This window comes from Callithrix jacchus, chromosome 8 (assembly GCF_049354715.1).
Source record: "Callithrix jacchus isolate 240 chromosome 8, calJac240_pri, whole genome shotgun sequence".
In the NCBI taxonomy this organism is placed as follows: domain Eukaryota; kingdom Metazoa; phylum Chordata; class Mammalia; order Primates; family Cebidae; genus Callithrix; species Callithrix jacchus.
This window is the reverse complement of record NC_133509.1, coordinates 108,595,773-108,619,415: the sequence shown is the minus strand read 5'-3', so window position 1 is coordinate 108,619,415 and position 23,643 is coordinate 108,595,773. Positions and strand designations below refer to the sequence as shown.

At 38.7% G+C, this 23,643-nt stretch overlaps 1 protein-coding gene across 2 annotated transcripts in view; it reads right to left on the bottom strand.

Annotated features, from left to right (window-relative positions):
• The window catches only part of DNAL1 (dynein axonemal light chain 1), a 42,172-nt gene that overhangs the window by 6,629 nt on the left and 11,900 nt on the right, over positions 1-23,643 (bottom strand). For both annotated transcript variants that reach the window (XM_009006314.5, XM_002754093.8), the window contains exons 4-7: positions 18,910-18,965; positions 14,566-14,621; positions 5,340-5,466; positions 4,223-4,363 (exon numbers count right to left, since the gene is read on the bottom strand). In XM_009006314.5, coding sequence (XP_009004562.2) covers positions 4,223-4,363; positions 5,340-5,466; positions 14,566-14,621; positions 18,910-18,965 — 380 coding nt within the window. The remainder of the gene's footprint in view (positions 1-4,222; positions 4,364-5,339; positions 5,467-14,565; positions 14,622-18,909; positions 18,966-23,643) is intronic.

The following is a 23,643-nucleotide window of genomic DNA, read 5'->3' as shown; positions in this document are numbered from 1 at the left end:
ATCCCTTGAGCCTGGGAGGTCAAGGCTGTGGTGAGCTGTGATTATGCCACTGCATTCCAGCCTGGGTGGCAAAGTGAGACCCAGTCTCAAAATAAAATAAAATAAACCAACAAGTACCAAGCACAAAAATAAAATGAGTTCTGTACACATTGAAAACTTTCTGCCAGGCGCGGTGGCTCACGCCTGTAATCCCAGCACTTTGGGAGGCTGAGGCGGATGGATCACCTGAGGTCAGGATTTCAAGACCACCCTGGCCAACACAGTGAAACCCTGTCTCTACTAGAAATACAAAAAATTAGCTAGGCGTGGTGGCAGGTGCCTATAATTCCAGCTACTAGGAAGGTTGAAGCAGGAGAACACTTGAACCCAGGAGGCGGAGGTTGCAGTGAGCCAAGATCATGCCACTGCCCTTCAGCCTGGGCAACAAGAGCGAGATGCTGTCTCAAAAAAAAAAAAAGCTTTCTATGTTAAGCATGAAGAAATATTCTTTATTTCCCACAATAAAATGTATAATCATAGAATTGCCAAAAATCTGAACTCCTCTAATTGTTTTATGACCTCCCCCAGTTGCTGAACATTGGGGAGATATTGAAAAAAAGAATCACTAAAAGCATTGGCAACAAAAGCCAAAATAGACAAATGGGACCTAATGAAACTCCACAGCTTCTGCACGGCAAAAGAAACAGTCACTAGAGTGAATCGGCAACCAACAGAATGGGAAAAAATGTTTGCAGTTTACCCATCTGACAAAGGGCTGATATCCAGAATTTACAAAGAACTCAAACAGATTTACAGGAAAAAAACAAGCCCATTCAAAAGTGGGCAAAGGATATGAACAGACACTTTACGAAAGAAGACATATATGAGGCCAACAATCATATGAAAAAATGCTCATCGTCACTGGTCATCAGAGAGATGCAAATCAAAAACCACATTGAGATACCATCTCACGCCAGTTAGAATGGCGATCATTAAAAAATCTGGAGACAACAGATGCTGGAGAGGATGTGGAGAAAAAGGAACACTTTTACACTGTTGGTGGGAGTGTAAATTAGTTCAACCATTGTGGAAGACAGTGTGGCGATTCCTCAAGGCCTTAGAAATAGAAATTCCATTTGACCCAGCAATCCCATTACTGGGTATATACCCAAAGGACTATAAATCGTTCTACTATAAGGACACATGCACACGAATGTTCATTGCAGCACTGTTTACAATAGCAAAGACCTGGAATCAACCCAAATGCCCATTGATAATAGACTGGATTGGGAAAATGTGGCACATATACACCATGGAATATTATGCAGCAATCAGAAATGATGAGTTCGCCTCGTTTGTAGGGACATGGATGAATCTGGAGAACATCATTCTCAGCAAACTGACACAAGAACAGAAAATGAAACACCGCATATTCTCACTCATAGGCGGGTGATGAAAAATGAGAACACATGGACACAGAGAGGGGAGTACTAAACACTGGGGTCTATTGGGGGGAAAAGGGGAGGGCCAGTGGGAGGGGGAGGTGGGGAGGGATAGCCTGGGGAGAAATGCCAAATGTGGGTGAAGGGGAGAAAGCAAACAAAACACACTGCCATGTGTGTACCTATGCAACTGTATTGCATGCTCTGCACATGTACCCCAAAACCTAAAATGCAATAAAAAAAAATAAATTAAAAAAAAAAAAAAAAGAATCACTATAGAGAAAACAAAACATTCTCTGGTTCTCACTGGGCAAAGGGCCACCCATTTCTGAGCTTTAGCATTTAAAGCCAGTCTGACCCCAGCTGACTATTCAGTCTTAACTATTCAGGCATTTACCCTACACTCCAGCTAACCTGATCAATTCACTGTCTCCCAAACTCATCTTGCACACTTTTTTTTTTTGAGACGGAGTTTTGCTCTTGTTACCCAGGCTGGAGTGCAATGGCGCGATCTCGGCTCACCAAAACCTCTGCCTCCTGGTTTCAGGCAATTCTCTTGCCTCAGCCTCCTGAGTAACTGGGATTACAGGCACGCACCACCATGCCCATCTTATTTTTTGTATTTTTAGTAGAGACGGGGTTTCGCCATGTTGACCAGGATGGTCTCGATTTCGACCTCGTGATCCACCCGCCTCGGCCTCTCAAAGTGCTGGGAGAGGCCGAGCGAAACTCTGTCTCAAAAAAAAAAAAAAAAACTAACTCCAGTGCCTCATTTCCTCAGTGATGCCTTCCAAGACGTCCACATTCTTTATGGCAGTAAACATAATTTGACCTCTCTGTATACCCCACAGCATCTGTTTGTGGGACAAGTGAACTTTTTGTTGACATGCAACATACAAAGCGTACAATTATAATGTACAGATTGATAAATGTTCATAAGGTGAACAAAAGCTAGTTACCAGCACTCAGATTTAGAAAGAAAAGATTATCAGAACCTTAAAACTGTCTCGTATTTTGTTTGTTTTTTTAAGACAAGGTCTTGCTCTGTCACCCTGGATGGAACGCAGTGGTGTGATCACAGCTTACTACAGTCTCAAACTCCCATGCTCAAGCAATCTTCTCACCTCAGCCTCCCAAATAGGATCACAGGAATGATATAGTATGTACTCTGTATCTGGCTTCTGTTTTGTTTTGTTTTGTTAAGATGTAATCTCGCTTTGTTGCCCAAGCTGGAGTGCAGTGGTGCGATCTCAATTCACTGCAACCTCTGCCTCCTGGGTCCAAGTGATTCTCCTACCTCGGCCTCCTGAGTAGCTGGGATTACAGGCGTGTACCACCATGCCTGGCTAATTTTTTTGTATTTTTAGTAGAGATGGGGTTTCACCATGTTGGTCAGGCTGGTCTCAAACTCCTGACCTCGTGATCCGCCTGCCTCGGCCTCCCAAAGTGCTGGATTACAGGCATGAGCCACTGTGCCCCACCTGGCTTCTTTTATTCAACATTACGTTTGTATGATTCATCCATGTTGTGTAAAATTGTAGTTCATTCATTTTTATTGCTGTTTAATATTCCATTGTATGACTAGGCCATAATTTATCTGTCTATTCTATTATTCAAAACATTTAAGTTGTTTCTAATTTTTAGCTATTAATATACTGTTACTATGAACACTCTCATAGATGTCTTTTGGTAAACATACTCATCCTTTTCTTTGGGGTATGTAGTTAGGAATTGTAAAAAAGCAACTGCTTACCATGTATTTCTGATTATTCTGAAGAATCAGAATAATTTTTGATTCCGATCAAAATTTGTGACCTTTTGTCACCTTTCTGACTTGAGAACAAGTCTAGCTTTCTTTCATTTTTTAACTTGCTTCAATGAGCTAGAAGTTTATTTTCCTTTTACATAAAAGTACATGTAGATAGTAGATAGACATGGATCTTTGTGTTGTCTGGAAGTCAGGATCCTTCTCTCTTACTGATTGCATGGGTGACCTCTTTGTGATTGAGGGAAGAGTGAGAAAAGGAGGAGGCTCAGCACCAAACCCTGAATAATTCCAGCTTTAATCCAATGTAACAGCAGAAAATTTTTATCAGGAAAAAAATAAATACACACTTTTTTTTTAATTAACACAGGGTTTTTCTCGGTACATTGCCAAGGCTGATCTCAAATTCTTGGCCTCAAGCAATCTTCATGCCTCGTTGAGTAGCTTGGGACTACAGAAATGTGCCACTGTGACTAGCCCCACATAGATTTATAAGGCCTACTTTTCTTATAAGCTTTTGCTCTAGGAAGAATCTTGTGCCCGTCTAAATATCCCAGCAGTTTTTCATCTCACTTTGGCCCAAACCTAGACCACTCAATTTTATATAGATAGAAATAACCTTGAAGATCAGAGGCATTTTTTTCTTTAGTTTTTCTCCTCTTCATGATTCCATGCCACAAATTCCTTTTTTTTTTTGAGACAGAGTCTTACTCTGTTGCCCAGGATGGCATGCAATGGTATAATCTCGGCTCACTGCAACCTCTGCCTCCCAGGTTCAAGCAATTATCCTGTCTTAGCCTGCAGAGTAGCTGGGATTACAGGGATGCAGCACCACACCCAGCTAATTTTTTGTATTTTTCATAGAGACAGGGTTTCACCATGTTGGTCAGGCTGGTCTCGAACTCCTGACCTTGTGATCTGCCCATCTCAGCCTCCTAAAGTGCTGGGATTACAGGTGTGAGCCACCATACCCAGCCTACACAAATTCCATTTTTATGCCTAGAAAACATGTCCAAACCAGCTGAGAATCACTCACCATCCAGCTTTTTCAGTTTGGGTACTCTCTTGGTTGCTTCTTCAATCCAGTTGTTCTCAGCAGAATGTTTCTCTTCCAAGGGATTGCCTACAAACACCAGGTCTTCCAGGCATGGCAGTTCTGCCAGCTTCACAAACTCAGCTACAAGTGCAAATAATATTTTCCATATTAAAACAGCAAGTTTTACTGTTACAATTTTGGGGATTAAATTCCAGTATCATTAACCTTCAGTTTGTGACTATTCATAACAATTAGTTGTTTAAGATTTTGAAAGAAGCTAGGGAAGTTATACCATATAAAGTCATTCTCAGAAGACATTACAGGATGGGAGGGAAAAAGACGACATACCTCTCTACTTTAAATGCTAGCCTAACGATGAAAGAAGATGTGATAAGGTTAAGAGTCAAAAAGAACAAATTGTTCTCCAGTGACAGGTCTTTATGCTGTGCTGCTGCGTCAGTGTGGGTTAAGCTAACCTGCCTTTGTCTGTACCCATTCCCTCATCCTTGAATTCTTAAAACATATCATTCAAATCTCTATTGCAGAACTTATCACACCGTTTTGTTTTTTTGTTTTTGTTTTGAGACACGGTCTCACCCTGTCACCCAGGCTGGAGTGCAATGGCACGATCTCTATTCACTGCAACCTCTATCTCCTAGGTTAAAGCAACTCTCATGCCTCAACCTCCCAAGTAGCTGGGACTACAGCTGTGCACCACCATGCCTGGCTAATTGTATTTTTAGTAGAGACAGGGTTTTGCTATATTGGCTAGGCTAGTCTCGAACTCCTGATCTCAGGTGATCTGCCTGCCTCCACCTCCCTAAATGCTGGAATTATGGGCATGAGCCATTGCCTCTGGCCTCTTATCACACAGTTTTATAATTATTAGCTCACAAACTAATTTTCCCCACTAAGCTGTGATCTCCTTGAGGGCAGGGATAATGTCCTATTCAACTATGTATCCAAAGAGACTGGTATAGTTCATTGCACATAAGTGAATGAATTATGTACATTTTCTGTGCTTAGAAATCAGTGTTCTCATTTTGCATCTTTTTCCTTGCAGACTACTTTCTATAAACAGGAGGTAAAGGTTAGCTAAGGGCCACTCTCAGCTTACCCCAGTCTTTTACCAGGTTATTGGACATGTAGAGAATCTTCAATTTCTTCATTACATGGATCCCTTTCAACTTCTCAATAAAATTGTAGGAGATCCACAGTTCTTCTAATGTGTCCCCTACTGCCTCCTGAAAATGAACAAAATTTGATTTACATGCTTATGTTTAACCTTTTCTTTCTGTCTTCTTCTTTATAAAGATACAGATAATAGCTTTAAAGCAAACTAAGACTCTGCCTGTCTACTTGTAGAAGAGCTAATAGTTGTGTGGAAGGTTATTTTTTCTCATTAAGTGAGCCAAGTAGAACATTCTCTTCCCTTCATCACTAATCTGAACTCTTCCTTCTCTGATTGTGCCACTAAAAAAAAAAGAAATCCAAAACATAATCCTTTACTAAGAATTGCCACTGAAATCACCAAGAAGGGAAATAATAGCACTATCTTAATGGTATGGTTTTCAAATTACATTCCTATAAAGTATATTCATCCTTACAATATCTGCTTTAAAGCAGATAAGGCAGGTTATTTGATTTCTATTATAGAGGGATTAAGAGCTTTTTCTAAGAACGCACTGCTATTAAATAATAGTGCTAGGTCTAAAATTCAGGGTCTTCTCCAACATTTATTATGATAATTTTCAAACATAAAAAAGTTGCTTTTGTTTTGTTTTAGTTTTGTTTGAGAGAGAGCCTTGTTCCATCACCCAGACTGGGGTGCAGTGGCACACTCAACAGCTAACTGCAGCCTCAACCTCCCCCGGGCTCAAGCAATCCTCTCACTTTAGCCTCCCTAGTAGCTGGGACTACAGGTGTACACTACCACATCTGGCTAATTTTTGTCTTTTTGGTAGAGATGGCATTTTGTAGAGATGTTGCCCAGGCTGGTCTTGAACTCCTGGACTCAAGGGATCTGCCTGCCTCGGCCTCTCAACGTGCTGGGATTATAGGCATGAGCCACTGTGCCCATTCAACAATACAATTTCCTATATGTATTTGTAAGTAGATAATAAAGACAAGATTTTAGTGAAGCAGTCTAGTGAATATCAATGAGGAAAACCTGGCAAAGTTTGATGAATCAATTCAGTGAAATATATCATTCAATAAACTGACTCTTTCGAGAATTAGACAATAACTGAACAGTCATTTAGCAAACTGGTCAGCTTCTGCATGTAAACAAATCATGTATCACCCCAAGTTTCTTATTCTGTAAAATGAAGAGATTGGCACCATGAGATACCATCTCATACCCATTAGGATGGCTACTATCAAAATCACAGAAAATAATAAGTATTAGTGACGTTGTGGAGAAATTGGAACCTTGTACACAGTTGGCAGGGAGATAAAATGGTACAGCTGCTATGGAAAACAGTTTGGCAGTTCCTTAAAAACTTAAAACAGAATTATCATATGGTAATTGATATCACTCAACAGGGGATCCAGCCATTCCACTTCTGGGCATATATTCAGAAGAAATGAAAGTGGAGTCTCGAGATATTGGTACACCCACGTTCACAGTAGCAAATTCACAATAGCACAGTAGGTTAACTATAATTAACAATAATGCATACAGTCATGCACTGCATACCATTTCAGTCAATGATTAACTCCACATACAATGGTGGTCCCATAAGATTATAATAGGGCTGAAAATTTTCTATTGCCTAGTGATATCCCAGCAGTTATAATGTCATAGCACAAGGCATTATTTATGTTTGTGGTGATACTAGTGTAAAAATGTATGCATAACATAAACATTTATGTATAATACCTAATAATAATAAATGACAATATTACTGGTTTATAAATTTACTATACTTTTTATGGTTAGAGTATACCCCTTCTACTTATTAAAAAAAATGCTAACTGTAAAACAGCCTCAGGCAGGCCTTTCAGGAGGTATTCTAGAAAGAAAGCACTGATGTCATAGGAAATGATGGCTCCATGTGTGTTATTACCCCTGAAGACCTTCCAGTGGGACAAGATGTGGAGTGGAAGACGTGATGTTGACTCTGGGTAGGCTTAGGCTACTGTATGCATTTGTGTCTTCATTTTTAACAAAAATGTGTAAAAAGTGAAAAAGATTTAAAAATTTTAAAATAGGAAAAAGCTTATAGAAAGTTTATATAATAAGGATACAAAGAAAGAAAATATTTTCGTACAGCTATACAATGTGTTTGTGTTTCCAGCTGAGTGTTATTACAAAAAGTCAAAAAGTTAAAAAAAAATTGAAAAGTTTATAAAGTTAAAAAAGTCGACCAGTTGCAGTGGCTCACGCCTGTAATCTCAACACTTTGGGAGGCCAAGGCAGGCAGATCACTTGAGGCCAGGAGTTTGAGACCAGCCTAGCCAACACAGAGAAACCCTATCTGTACTAAAAATACAAAAAACAAAAAAAAACAAATTAGCCAGGCATGGTGGTGAGCACCTGTGATCCCAGCTACTTGGAAGGCTGAGGCAGGAGAATACCTTGAACCCAGGAGGCAGAGGTTGCAGTGAGCTGAGACACTGCACTCCAGCCTGGGTGACAGAGTGAGACTGTCTTAAAAAAAAAAAGTTACAGTAAGCTAAGGTTAATTTATTATTGAAGTAAGAAAAACATATTATTTTAATTTATTTATTCATTTATTTATAGATAGAGGCTTGCTCTGGTGTCCAGACTGGAGTGCAGTGGTGTGATCACAGCTCACTGCAAACTCGAACTTCTGGGCTCAAGCAATCCTCAGTTTCCTGATACCCAGGGACTAGTGTGTATCACCACACCCAACTAATATATATATTTTTTGTAGCGATGGGGTCTCACTATGTTGCCCATGCTTGACTCCAACTACTGACCTCAAGTGATCCCACCGCCTCGGCCTCCTCAAGTGCTGGCATTACAGATAAAAGCCACTGTGCCCAGCCAAAAACTTGCTTATAAATTAAGTGTAGCCTGTGTACAGTGTTTTATAAAATTACAGTTGTGTACGGTAATGCCCTAGGCCTTCACATTCACTCACCACTCATTCACTGACTCATCCAGAACAACTTGCAGCCCTGCAAGTTCCATGTATGATAACTGCTCTACACACCTGTACCATTTCTTATATTTCACACTTTATTTTTACTGTACTTTTTCTATGTTTAGCTATACAAATACTTACCATTGTGTTCCAATTGCCTGCAGCACTCAGTACAGTAATATACTGAACAGGTTTGTGGCCTAGGAGCAATAGGCTATACCATATAGCCTAGGGGTATAGTAGGCTATACCATCTAGGTTTGTCTAAGCATACTCTATGATGTTCACACAACAACAAAATTGCCTAATAATGCATATCTCAGAATATATCCTGGTCATTATGTGATGCATGACTGTATTTCAAAATAGCTGGAAGAGAAGATTTTGAATGTTCTCACTACAAAGAAATAATAAATTGTTCGAGTGATTGATGTGATAATTACCTGGGTTTATCATTACAGAATGTATATATATGTACCAAAACATCACACTATCCCCTATGAATAGGTACAATATGGAACCTACAATCAGCTCGCCAAGGTCTTACTAACTTACAACGTGTTAATTTAAGAATTACTCAGAAATAAATCTATATAAGGCCTTAAGGAATTAAAACTGTTGAATTCTACTGAAGGACATAAAAAATATGAATACATCTTCTTGTAAGATTCATTATTATAAAGATATAACTTCTTTCCAAATCAACTCACAAATTTAATATTTAGGAGTTTTTCATACATGGAAAAGATGGGAGAGCAACACAACTCGTACAAAGTTTGCAACAAACTAAGTGTCTATCAGCAGTGGAGTAGCTAAATATATTAATACTATGCATTGAGGAAAACAACAAGATAGAACTTACTTGTGTGTGCTGAAATGGAATAATTTACCAGATGTATTAAGATAACTTGATAAAATGATTCTCAAGTTTCTCTGAAGAGTATGCTCATAAATATTTTGAAAAAAGAGAGAGGACTTGTTTTAATAGATATAAAAACGCATTCTAAAGTTAAAGAAAATTAAAGCAGCATGATATTGAAGCTGAAATTTATAGAAAGAACAGCAAACAGAAAGAAAGTGACCATCATCCAGGAACCTACCCATGCATATCCAGGAGTTTAGCAGGTGGCATTTCCAAACAGCAGGAAAAGGAGACTTTTCAATTAATGGCTAACCAATTAAGAAGAAAAAAAGACATGATACCTGCCTCGTGACACATGTAAAAATAAACTCCACATGGTTTAAAAGTATAGACTTAAAAAGTTTAATTAAAAAAGAAAAGATAACACTATTTTTACAATCTAGTAGTTAGGACCGTCTATACGGTAAAATACAAAACACTGAAACCACAAAGATTTGACTAACAAAAATTTTTAAACCATGAATAAGGTAAAAAGACATGGGACAAATGAAGAAAATATATCAGTAATTTTGAAAACTGCATTAAATTTCAATATAGAACCTGCAATCAGATTGCCAAGGTCTGACTAATGTGACTTAAGTCCTGTGCTTCTTCCTCTTCTCTGCCCCTCCCACTTTCCTTCTGCTCTCTCCTCTCCTACATTAGCTTTTTTGTTTGTTTCTCCAATTATCTGTCAGTGAACACTTAGGCTCTTTCCACCTTTTGGCTATTATAAATAATGCTGCTACAAACATGAGTGTATTTCTTTTGTTTGTACTTTTTAAGGGAAAAATAATCAGTATTTTAACAGAAATAGTATTAATAATAGACACAAGATTTTTAGAAATCAATCAGTACAAACAAGTATAAAAAGAAAAGTCTGGCCAATATTCAACATCCTTAAAGAACAGAACCTTCAGCCCAGAATTTCATATCCAGCCAAACTAAACTTCACAACTGAAGGAAAAATAAAATCTTTTATGAACAAGCAAGAACTCAGAGATTTTATTACCACCAGGCCTGCTTTACAAGAGCTTCTGAAAGAAGCATTACACACAGAAAGAAACAACCAGTATTAGCCTTTCTAAAAATACACCAAAAAGTAAAGAGCACCAACATAAAGAAGAATTTACACCAACAAATGGATAAAACAGCCAGTCAACATCAAATGGCAGTAACCCTAAATTTAAATTGACTGAATTCCCAATCAAAAGACACAGCCAAAACCCAACGGCATGTTACATCCAGACCTGTTTCACATGCAAGGATACACAAAGACTCAAAACAAAGGGATGGAGAAAGATTTGCCAACCAAATGGAGAGCAAAATTAAATAATAAATAAATAAAAAGCAGGAGTTGCATTTCTTGTATCGGATAAAATAGATTTTAAAGCAACAAAGATATAGTGGTAAAAGGATCAATGCAACAACAAGAGCTAACGATCCTAACACCCAGATAGGAGACTTAGATTCAATGAGACAAAAAATTAATAAGGATATCAAGGACTCGAACTCAGATCCAGAACAAGTAAACTTAATAAATATTTATAGAGCTCTCCACTTCAAATACACAAAATATACATTCTTGTCAATACCACATCACACCTACCCATTAGTTTAAATGAAACATTGATTGGCCATTATTAATACCCAATTTTTTTCAGAATAAAGCAATATTTCCATTTACTCTCCCTCTTTCTCTTCCTCTTTCTTCCTCTCCTTTACTTATTTTATTTTTTTTTTCTTTCCTTCTCTCAAAAAAAAAGAAATCAACTTGTGAACCTCTAGATCCAGGTCGGCAATGTCTCTTTGATTGCTTGATTTCCTTTCTTCCCTTCCCTCCCTCCCTCGCTCCCTCCCTCCCCGCTTCCTCCCTTCCTTCCTTCCTTCATCCCTTCCTTCCTCCCTACCGTCCTTATTCCCTTCCTTCCTGCCTTCCTCCCCCCCCCAAAAAAAACAAGAAAGAAAAGTCTTTCTCACTTTGTACTCCTAGCTCCCTTTCCCAGAAGTAACAGCCATCACCAAAAATATTCTATGCATATATGTACAGATAAATATTCACTTTGCTTTTTCTATAGCTAATACATCTTGCAAATTATTCCATCTCAACACACAGACAGAAGTTCCACTTCATTGTTTTTCCTCAATGCAAAGTATTTATTAATGTATTTAGCTAGCCCACTGCTGACAGAAAATTAAGATTGTTGCAGTCTTTTGTACAAGCTGGGTTACAGTGAAATACTTGCTCCACCATTTTTGTCCATGTATGAAAAACTCCTAAATATAGAATAGTTGGGACAAGGTAAATGTATATTGAATATTGTGATAGTTATTGAAAAACTGCCTGTCTCAGCAACAGAGTTTAAGAATGCCTGTTCATAACTGTTACGTCAGGCACACTGCCTATGGGGTAGCACTGCCAAAAAAAAAAAAAAGGAATACCTGCTCACTATACTTGAATACTTTACATAACTGAGCCTCGTTTCTTTACCTTAAAATAGGATAACATTATCTACTTGTGAGCTGGAAGTGAGATAATGCATGTAAAGAGCCTGCTGTGTAGTCAACAATAATATAATAACATTTTCAATAATGGATATTAGGAATATTGAAGAGTACCTACCATTCAGTAAGAAAAAAGATAAATCTAGTAGAAAAATAGCTTAAAAATGTGTTTGGTCAATTTCCAAAAGATGAAGCCTCAATGATTAGAATATAAAAAGACGTTCAGCCAGGCGCAATGGCTCATGCCTTTAGTCCTAAGCACTTTGGGAGGCCAACATGAACAGACTGCTTGAGCTCAGGAGTTCAAGACCAGCCTGGGCAACATGGTAAAACCATGTCTCTACCAAAAAAAAAAAAAAAGCTAGGTATGGTGGTATATGCCTCTAGTCTCAGGTACTTGGGAGGCTGAGGCAGGAAGATCACTTAAGCCCAGGAGATCAAGGAGGTTGCAGTGAGCTGAGATGCTACTGCACTCCAGCCTGGGTGACAAAGTGAGACTGCTGTCTCACAAAAAAATACGTATAAATATATATATTAATTATATTACATTATAAAATTTAATATAAAATTATAGGCCAGGCACGGTGGCTCAAGCCTGTAATCCCAGCACTTTGGGAGGCCGAGGCGGGTGGATCACGAGGTCAGGAGATCGAGACCATCCTGGTCAACATGGTGAAACCCCGTCTCTACTAAAAAATACACAAAAAATTAGCTGGGCATGGTGGCGCGTGCCTGTAATCCCAGCTACTCAGGAGGCTGAGGCAGGAGAATTGCCTGAACCCAGGAGGCAGAGGTTGCGGTGAGCCGAGATCGCGCCATTGCACTCCAGCCTGGGTAACAAGCGCGAAACTCCATCTCAAAAAAAAAAATTTTTTTTTAATTATATTAAATATTACATAAAAATATAAAGAAAAGACGTTCAAAGTCACAACTGACTAGACAATGGAAATTAAAGTAACACAGTACCTGCCACGAATAGTGACCCATAGTCCCAGCTACTCAGGAGACTTGAGGCAGGAGGGTCACTTAAGCCCAGGAGTTTGAGTGCTGCCTGGGCAACATAGAAAGAATTGTCTCAAAAAAAAAAAAAAAAAAGTCAACAATAGCACCAGACTCCATTTTGCCTATGGTATTGGAAAATGTTAAAAATATGAATACTACTCAATGATGTTGAGGGTGGAGGGGATAATCCTCATCCATGCACCAGTGATGGAAATAGAAACTAGCATTAGCATTGTGGGAACAATTTGAGGTATCTATCAAAAATTTAAATGCATAAAAATATCCTCAACTTTTCGACTTTTAAAAATCTATCCCATCATATGTAAACACAAAAATAACTTCTGAGGGACAAAGATGTTCACTGCAGCATGATTTGTAATAGCAAGAAAAGAAAAAGGAAGAAATTGAGAGAGCAAAAGAGAAAGAGCACTCACACTCCTCACCCAGGAAAAAAACCCGGAAATAATCTAAATGTCAGAAGTATAGGAATAGTTAAATACATTATTGTATACTGATACTGTGGAAAACTATACAGCTATTTTTGAAGTATTAAATCTGCATGTATTGACATTGAAGGATATTATTGATATATATTATTGAATGAAAAAGCTAAATTATAGGGAAAAATGCCTTGTACACTATCAAACAATATGGCACACACACACACACACACACAGGTATTTATTTGTATATGCACAGAAAAGATTTTAAAGTCTAGAAACTAATAAAATTTTTGTTACTTCATGGAGCTGGCAGGGAGAAGAAGGTAGAAAGACAAAAGATTTTCATAGCATATTTCATATGTTTATAAATTGCTTGATTTGTTTTTGCAATAAACATGTAATTTTTAGAATTAAAAAAATTTTTTTGTGTGTGTCTTTGGGATTTTTTTTGAGACAGAGTCTTGCTCTGTCACCCAGGCTGGAGTACAGTGGGCATGATCTCGACTTACTGCAACCTTGACCTCCCAGGTTCAAGTGATTCTTGTGCATCAACCTCCCTAGTAGCTGGGATTACAGGTATGTGCCACCAAAACTGGCCTAGAATTAAAATTTTAACTTAAGTAATAGTTGTGTAATTGTAATAAAACATATTGAGTCACTCAAAAAACAGAGTATCTACTATATGTATCAAGCAGTATTGTGGATGCTAATTAACAAAACTGAAATGGTCAGGCCCTCACAATGGCTCATGCCTGTAATCCCAGCACTTTGGGAGGATGAGGCAGGAGGATCACTTGAAGCCAGGAGTTCAAGACCAGCCTGGGCAACACAGTGAGAATTTATCTTTACAAAAAAAATGTTTTAAAAATTAGCTGGGCAAGGTGGTGCACACCTGTAATCTCATCTATTCACCTATAGTCCCAGCTTCTTGGGAAGCTGAGGAGCAAGGATTGCTGGAGCCCAGGAGTTCAAGATCACAATAAAGCTATAATCATGCCACTGCACTCCAGCCTGGGTGACAGAGTGAGACCCTGTCTCTAAGCAAACAAAATTCACTTCATCTTTCCTGAAATTGACTAGTTTTATGTAATTGTTCCACCTCACCTTCTATGGAAGGAAATTCAAATAGCCAATAAATATAATAAGACATGTCAAAAAAATTTTAAATGCCCAAGGCTGGTATGGGAATTTGGGAAACCTCACACATTATAGGTTGTTACAAACTTTTTGAAGGGCAACTTGAGACTATGTCACAAAAGCCTTAAAAGAAACTCATACCTTTTGACCTAGTTAGTAATTCCATTTCAAGGAATTTATCCAAGAAATTATTCATGGAAATGTGCAAATTAAATAAATAAAATAATGATAAATGAGAACCTACCAGTCCATTTAAGTTCTTTATGTTGTTTCTTCCTAATGATAATATCCTCAAGTTTTCTGTAGTGAAAAGAAAACATTTTTTTGTTTACTAGAATCATATTACACAATTGTACATCTAGTATAATAAAGCTTTAATAAGTTTTATATAATAGATATCCTTATACAATGAGTAGGAAAGGTTGTGTTAACAAAAATGGGTAATCAAGTGGAAAATAACATTGACCTATCATCTAAGGCAAACACTACAGGTATAATTTCATAACATGTCACTATTAAATTAAAAAATGATTAGCTATCTGGAACACATGATCTTAAATTGCTGGCTAAATAAAAATATTACAGGATAAAATAGCAGTAGAGAATACTTTAAGTTTGGGAACATACATATTTCAAATCTCTTATAAGAACTCACACTAGAAAATAAGAACATATATTTATGTATTGTCCACCTCACTCTATGAAGAATTAGAAGTGAAATAAAATAAATTTGGTATTTAAAAAAATAATTTGCTTTTAATCTTTTAAATAATTAGACTGTGATTTGGTTTAAAAATAAAACACCTAAAAAAATACAAAATAAAATACCTATCTGTATTTTTTAAAGGTTATATCTATTTCTACTATCTATAGGCTATTTCTGGAGTAAGATACAAGGGGTGAGGGGTACTGGGATAGAAGATTAAAAGATTAATAAGATGATGCTTTTTCTCAAATAATTCACTATCTTAAGAGCAGAACATCTTCCCAACTAACTATAATAATGGTTAATATTTATTGAGCATTTTCTATGCACCAGGCACAATTCTGTGTACTCTATATATACTAACTCAATCTTCACAATAATTATATGAGATAGGTAATTATTATTATAATCCAAGGTAGACTGTTATGAACATTCCCAAAAGAGTAATTAATTTTTATGATGAAGTTGAGGGAAGTCTTTAAGGAGGGAGTGACATTCAAATGTGGCATTCATAACCTTTTTTTCTTGAGAACAAGGTCTTGCTCTGTTGCACAGGCTGCAGTGCAGTGGCACCATTATAGCTCACTGCAGACTCACTCTCCTGGGCTCAAGCAATCCTCTTCCCAAGTAGCTTGGACTACAGGTACACATCACCATGCCCAGACAATTTTTAAAAATTTTAGCAGAGACAGGGGTCTCACTTTGTTGCCCAGGCTGGTCCTGAACTCCTGAGTTTAAGTGATCCACCTGACTCAGCCTCCCAAAGTGCTGGGATTATAGGTGTGAGCCACGGTGTCTGGCTGCATTCTTAAATCTTAATTTCTTACAGGATTTTCCTGTTACAGGAAGAAGCTGTTCTCAGTGAAAAGTAATGCATTAATAAATGTTACAAAGTCATTTTTAAAAATAGTATATTTGGGTGTGAATTGGATAGTACAAGTTTTTAGATGACTTTGAATGCAACATTAAGGCATTTGGTGTTTTCTAGGCAAAGAGGTACCATTAAAAGGTCTCTGATATGATGATATTCAAATAATATTTTTAGAAAGAAAACTCTGTTATCAGTGATGAAGGCCACCTGAAGGGCAGAAAGACAGGAGAAAAGGAGATCAGTTAGGAGGCTACTGAGGGATCTGTTAGGTAAACAGTTAGGGCTGGTCCTTGGAAAAGCAGCCCATCTGAAAAATCACAGCTACAGGCAAAAATAGAGCACCCTGGGGAAAACTCAGGCTGCAACTGCATGGATAAGTATGTAGGGTTCAGCACAGATTGTTCTTTGTGAAATTGGCAGGCTCCCAGGAAAAAGTTTCTTTCGTAGGCTCCCTGGGAACTTGTACAGGGAGGAGGGGGACTTACTTAAAATAAACCCATTTACTTACCTAAATTATACAAACAAGAGAAGCAGTGCTTTATCCTTGCCTAGAGATATACCAACAACTACATAGATAAAGGGGAGTTGTGCAGACAGCTTTTCAGATAAGAGGAGTTACTCAAACAGCTACAGCAGTGAGAGAAATATCTTATAAAAGCTTTTGAATTCAACTTTAAAAAAATGCAACTCAGGCTTCCCTCTCTGCTACAGAGAGCTTTCTTTTTTCACTCATTAAACTTTCACTGCAACCTCACCCTTTGCAGCTACATACCTTAATTTTCTCAGTCATGAGACAATGAACCTCGGGTAACACCTTAGATAATGAGACCAGTGACCCTGACCTGTTTTACTATCACAAAGGTTGTAAGAGACAGTGTTTTTCAGACTATGGGTAATGAGCCTAAATTAATAGGTTGTGAAATCAATTTAGTGTGTTGTGATCAGCATTAAAAAAAAAAAGCAGAAATAAAAATTTAAAAATACATAATGGAACTGGCCAGGCATGGTGCCTCACACCTGTAATCCCAGCACTTTGGGAGGCTGAGGTGGGCGGATCACTTGAGGTCAGAAGTTCAAGACCAGCCTGGTCAACATGATGAAATCCTGTCTCCACTAAAAACACAAAAATTAACCTTGGGAGGCGAGGCGGGTGGATCACAAGGTCAAGAGATAGAGACCATCCTGGTCAACATGGTAAAATCCTCTCTCTACTAAAAATACAAAAATTAGCTGGGCGTGGTGGCGCGCACCTGTAGTCCCAGCTACTCGGGAGGCTGAGGCAGGAGAATTGCTTGAACCCAGGAGGTGGAGGTTGCGGTGAACCGAGATCGAGCCATTGCACTCCAGCCTGGGTAACAAGAGCGAAACTCCATCTCAAACAAACAAACAAACAACACAAAAATTAGCCAGGCGTGGCAGTGGACACCTGTAATCCCAGCTACTCAGGAGGCTGAGGCTGCAGAATTACTTGAACCCAGGAGGCAGAAGTTGCAGTGAGCTGAGATTGTACCACTGAATACCAGCCTGGGCAACAAAATGAAAAAAAAATACTGGAACCTTGCTATATAAGGTTTAATACTGTCTTACAAACTTTAAGTTTGTATGTGTATGTACATATTTGATATGCATATTCATATGGATGTATAATAAATTCAGATGTATTTCTTACTATGGAAAGTGGTCAAATGTTTGAAGAACAATGACCTAAGGGGAAGATGATGAGGGTCTAAATGAAAGTTGTAACTCCTTGAAATGGAAAAGCAACACTTTCTTTGAGAGCTCCTTCAAAGAGTCGAGTTAACAGGATTTAGTGATGAACTTGCACGTAGGGCTTGAAGAGAGACCATAGTAGTAAGCTAAACAATGGCTCCTCAAAAGATACCTACATTCTAATCCCTGGAACCTGTAAATGTTACCTTATATGGTATAAAAAAGTACTTTGCAGATGTGATTAAGGATCCTGAGAGATGGGGAAATTATCCTCAAGATCAGGGTGTGCCCTAATGCAATCACATGTATCCTCATAAGAGGGAGGCAGGCAGAGATTTGACACAGAAGGAGAAGCCAATGTGACTACAGGCAGAGATTGGAGTGATAAGTCACAAGCCAAGGAATGCAGCAGCCACCAGAAGCTGAAAAAGGCTAGAAAAAGATTCTCCTCCCTCTGGAGGCTTGATTTTCGCCAGATGAAACTGATTTCAGACTTCTGGTCTCCAGAACCATAAGAGAACAAATATCTATCGTTTTAAGCCATCGAGTTACAGCAGCCATAGGAAACTAATAAAGAGTCAGAGGCCTTGGCAACTGGGAAGGTGTAATGTCATTAACAAGAATAAGGAGCACAGGAAAAAAAAAATAGAGATGACAAGGAATTTTATGACAAGGAATTTAAATATAACAAGTTTGAAATACAGACAAAACAAATCTGAACAAAGAAATATATAATTAAAAATCTGATATTCTATTTAAGATGTCTCAACTCTAACTGTATAAAAGCTTTTAAATGTTTTTAAAATGTTCAGAGCTCATGCTATCTCTAATTTTCTTTGGATAATCAAACTTAAGACATAGTTGGCCTGGCGCGGTGGCTCACGCCTATAATCCCAGCACTTTGGGAGGCCGAGGCGGGTGGATCATGAGATCAAGAGATCAAGACCATCCTGGTCAACAAGGTGAAACCCCATCTTTACTAAAAATACAAAAATTAGCTGGGCATGGTGGATCGTGCCTGTAGTCCCAGCTACTTGGGAGGCTGAGGCAAGAGAATTGCTTGAACCCAGGAGGCGGAGGTTGCGGTGAGCCGAGACCACGCCATTGCACTCCAGCCTGGGTAACAAGCACGAAACTTGATCTCAAAAAAAAAAAAAAAAAGGCATAGTTTATGTATTCTATTGTCTGACAACAAGTATGGCTAAAACAGGTGCCAGCTTCTGGAATTACATATTGTCTCTGGAATGTTTATTACAATAACTAGGAAATCCATGAACCATCTGTTACTGTGAATCACTTACTTAAGCCATTCAGGTTGGCAATTTTTTCAATGCAGTTTGTAGACAGTGAAAGCTTCCTTTAAAAGAACAAAGAAAAAATTTAAATTAATGTGAAAAACTTAAGTGGTAAATCAGAAATTATTCCTTAACAATAGTGCCCATGAAAGATAATATTTAAGTCATATTTTTTCCCACTCAATCATAGCATTTATTGGCCAGACACAGTGGCTCATGCCTGTAATCCCAGCACTTTGGGAGGCCAAGCAGGCAGATCGCCTGAGGTCAGGAGTTTGAGACCAGCCTGGCTGGCCAACATGGTGAAACCCCGTCTCTACCAAAAAAAAAAAAAAAAAATTAGCCAGGCGTAGTCACCTGTAATCCCAGCTACTTGGGAGGCTGAGGCAGAAGAATCACTTGAACCTGGGTGGAGGAGTTTGCAGTGAGCCGAGATCATGCCACTGCACTCTAGCCTGGGGGACAGAGTGAGACTCCGTTTAAAAAAAAAAACCATAGCAGTTATTACTTCATTTTGAAATCGTTGTTTTTCTCTAATTATGTAAGTTAATAAATACTTATTAAAAATTTGAAAAAAGTCCTCTTGAGGGCAATTTGGTATTAGCGATTTTTTTCTTCTTGAGATGGAGTCTCCCTGTGTAATCCAGGCTGGAATGCAGTAGCACCGTTTCAGCTCACTGCAACTTCCACCTCCCTGGTTCAAGCAATTCTCCTGCCTCAGCCAACCAAGTAGATGGGATTACAGGCACCTGCTATCATGCATGGCTAACTTTTGTATTTTTAGTGGAGACATGGTTTCATCATGTTGGCCAGGCTGTTCTTGAACTCCTGACCTTAAGTAATCCACTTGCCTGGGCCTCCCAAAGTGCTGGGATTAGAGGTGTGAGCCACCACATCTTACCCTGGTATTATCAAATTTTTTAATGCATAACATTTCTTGACCCAGTTTTCCACTTCTAGAAATACATCTTACTGAAATATTAATATAAATGTCAAAAGATATATGTGTTACTGGAATAGCAGAAAAATTGAAAAAAATCTCCGGGCGAGGTGGCTCACACCTGTAATCCTAGCACTTTGGGAGGCTTAGGCAGCGGATTGCCTAAGATCAGGAGTTTGAGCCCAGCCTGGGCAACACGGTGAAACCCCGTCTCTACTAAAATAAAAAAAAAATTAGCTGGGCATGGCGTCATGTGCCTGTAATTCCAGCTACTCTGGAGGCTGAGGCAGGAGAATTGCTTGAACCTAGGAGGTGGAGGTTGCAGTGAGCCGAGATCGCACTACTGCAGTCCAGCCTAAGTGACACAGGGAGACTCTGTCTCAAAAAAAAAAAAAAAAAAAATCTACAAACACCTGTTAACTGAGGAACAGATAGTGAAATACTAAGCTGCCACTAAAACAAAGGAGATTGGGCTATAGATCTTGACTTGGGAAGATTTCTATGATACATAGTTTAAAAACCATTTAGCAGAACAATTCTTTTTTTTTTTTTTTTTTTGAGATAAAGTCTCACTCTATGACCTAGGCTGGAGTGCACTGGCACGATCTCAGCTCACTGCGACCTCCACCTCCTGAGTTCAAGCAATTCTCATGACTTAACCACCCAAGTAGCAGAGATTACCAAGTAGCGCCACCATGCCGTGCTTATTTTTGTATTTTTAGTAGAGACGGGGTTTTGCTGTCTTGGCCAGGCTGGTCTTGAACTCCTGACCTCAGGTGATTTGCCTGCCTCGGCCTCCCAAAGTGCTGAGATTATAGGTGTGAGCCACTGTGCCCAGCCTAGAACAATGTATTTTATTTTATTTTTGAGTTGGAGTTTCGCTCTTGTTACCCAGGCTGGGGTGCAATGGCGCGATCTCGGCTCACTGCAACCTCTGCCTCCTGGGTTCAGGCAATTCTCCTGCCTCAGCCTCCTGAGTAGCTGGGATTACAGGCACGCGCCACCATGCCCAGATAATTTTTTGTATTTTTAGTAGAGATGGGGTTTCACCATGTTGGCCAGGATGGTCTCGATCTCTTAACCTCGTGATCCACCCGCCTCGGCCTCCCAAAGTGCTGGGATTACAGGCGTGAGCCACGGCGCCCAGCCCAGAACAATATATTTTATATGATCCTTTGTGTTCAAAAAAAAAAAAAACTCCACAAAACTATTTATATGTATTTGTGGAGATAGATATTATTTTCATGTGTTCAATCATTCCAAAATTTATATTGAAAAAAATTAATATATAACCTTTTTTCTTTTTGAAACAGGGTCTTACTCTGCCACCCAGGCTGGAGTACAGTGGCGCAATCTCAGCTCACTGCAACATGTGCCTCCTACCTAGGTTCAAGTGATCCTCCTACCTTAGCCTGCAAGTATCTGGGACCACACATGTGTACCACCATGCCTGGCTAATTTTCTTGTATTTTTAGTAGAGCAGGGTTTCACCATGTTGGCCAATCTGGTCTCACACTCCTGACCTTGTGATCCGCCTGCCTCAGCCTCCCAAAGTGCTGGGATTACATGCGTGAGCCACTGCACCCAGCTGATACTGACTTTTAATAGTCTTCATATGTATCTTCCCAGACTTTTTCTATATGTTATTTTAATTATATAAAAACAAACTTTTTAAAGGGAACAGAATTACACATCCTCAGTCTTCTTTTCTTGATAAAACTTTAAATATCTTAGTAAGTTTCATGCAAAAAATAAAGCTAGGAGCAGTGGTGTGCACCTGCAGTCCCAGCTACTCAATAGTCTGAAGCATGAGAATTACTTTTGCCCAGGAGCTGGAGTCCACCCTAGGCAAAAGAGCAAGATCCCATCTCAGAAAAGAACAAAAACCTACCAAAACACAAACAAACAAAACCTACATATATACATAATAAAAGTGTGTGTGTGTGTGTGTGTGTGTGTGTTTTAAGAGGACAGGGTCTCACTCTGTTGCCCAGGCCGGAGTGCAGTGGCACAATCATAGCTCACTGCAGCCTCAAAGTTCTGGGCTCAAAAGATCCATCTGCTTAAGACTTCCAAGTCACTGGGATTACAGGTATAAGCCACTATGCCCAGAAATAAAAGCTAATTTTGTTTAACACTTAATGTGTATCCAGTATTCTTCCAAACACTTTACTTGTATTAACTATTTTAATCATCATAATGATCTTTTGGGTAAGTATTATTATTATCCACATTTTACCAATGAAATTGAGGCACAAAAACATTTTCTTAATATTACATACTCAAAAAGTGGCAGGACCAAAATTAAAACCCAGGTTAAGTTTGATTCCAGATCATGCATCTTACCCTTCATGATTTGACTTTAAGGAATCATTCTTTTATTATTATTATTATTATTATTATTCTATTTAAAACAGCAAAAGAGGTTGGGCACAGTGGCTCATTCCAGCACTTTGGGAGGCAGAGGCAGGTAGATAACCTGAGGTCAGGAGTTTGAGACCAGCCTGGCCAACATGGTGAAACCTCATCTCTACCAAAAACATAAAATTAGCCAGGCTTAGTGGCACATGCCTGTAATCCCAGCTACTCAGAAAGCTGAGACAGAAGAATTGCTTGAACCTTGGAGGCAGAGGTTGCTGTGAGCCGAGATCGCGCCATTGCACTCCAGCCTGGGCAATAAGAGCAAAACCCTATCTCAAAAAAAAAAAAAAAAGTAATTACCATATCATGTAAAGACTGGTCAAATCTGTATACTTTGTAGTCATCCCCTACTCCTGAGAACTCCTAGTGAAAAATGGAGTGCCTTAAAATCTAGGAATATGGTTGGGAAATAATTCTTTAATTCTTGTTGAGGGAGCCAGTGCAAAGAGATTATCAGCAAAATATGAACAGGTTGACTCCAGGTGATTTACAAGGCACTTTGGTATGAAGTACAAAACCTTCTCAAGTTAGTTTGCCTTTGAGATTGGTTTATGACACACTGTGTTCTCATCACAAAGAACAAGCTGCATACAAAAGCTAAATGTTTGCTCTCCCCTTTGATCCCACAGATGGATATCAGTCTAATGGTGGGTTCACAAATATGTGTCTTAGAATTACCCAAGTTACTTACTGTAAATTCAGATTCTTAGGTCTCATCAGTAAATAATCTGTTTCTATAAATTTGGGATGGGGCTGATCTCCTGCATAAAGTGCAGATAATCAAGGATTACACTTAGACAAACACAGGGTGAAGAAATCAGAAAAAAAAAAAAAAACAAAAAAAAAACCCCAGTGATTCTATGGTATACTATAGCCCTGACAAGAGAAACTTATAGCCTAAAAACATGGTTACAAGGCAACATGATATAATTGCCTCAAATTAGCCACAGAATCCTGCTAAATCATGTCTTGAGAAAATAAATTAAAAGAAATTACTATAGATCTGACAAAGTCACAGGATATATTACAAAATAAGTAGGCCAGGCACAGTGGCTCATGCCTGTAGTCCCAGCACTTTGGGAGGCCAAGGTGGGTGGATCACTTGAGGTCAAGAGTTTGAGACCAGCCTGCCCAACATGGTGAAACCCCATCTCTACTAAAAATACAAAAAATTGGCTGACTGAGGCAGGAGAATTGCCTGAACCCAGGAGGCGGAGGTTGTGGTGAGCCGAGATCGCGCCATTGCACTCCAGCCTGGGTAAACAAGAGTGAAACTCCGTCTCAAAAAAAAAAAGGGAAAAAAATATAAGAATAAAAAGAGAAATTAAAAAAAAAAAAAAAAATTAAAAAAAAAAAAATACAAAAAATTAGCTGGGTAT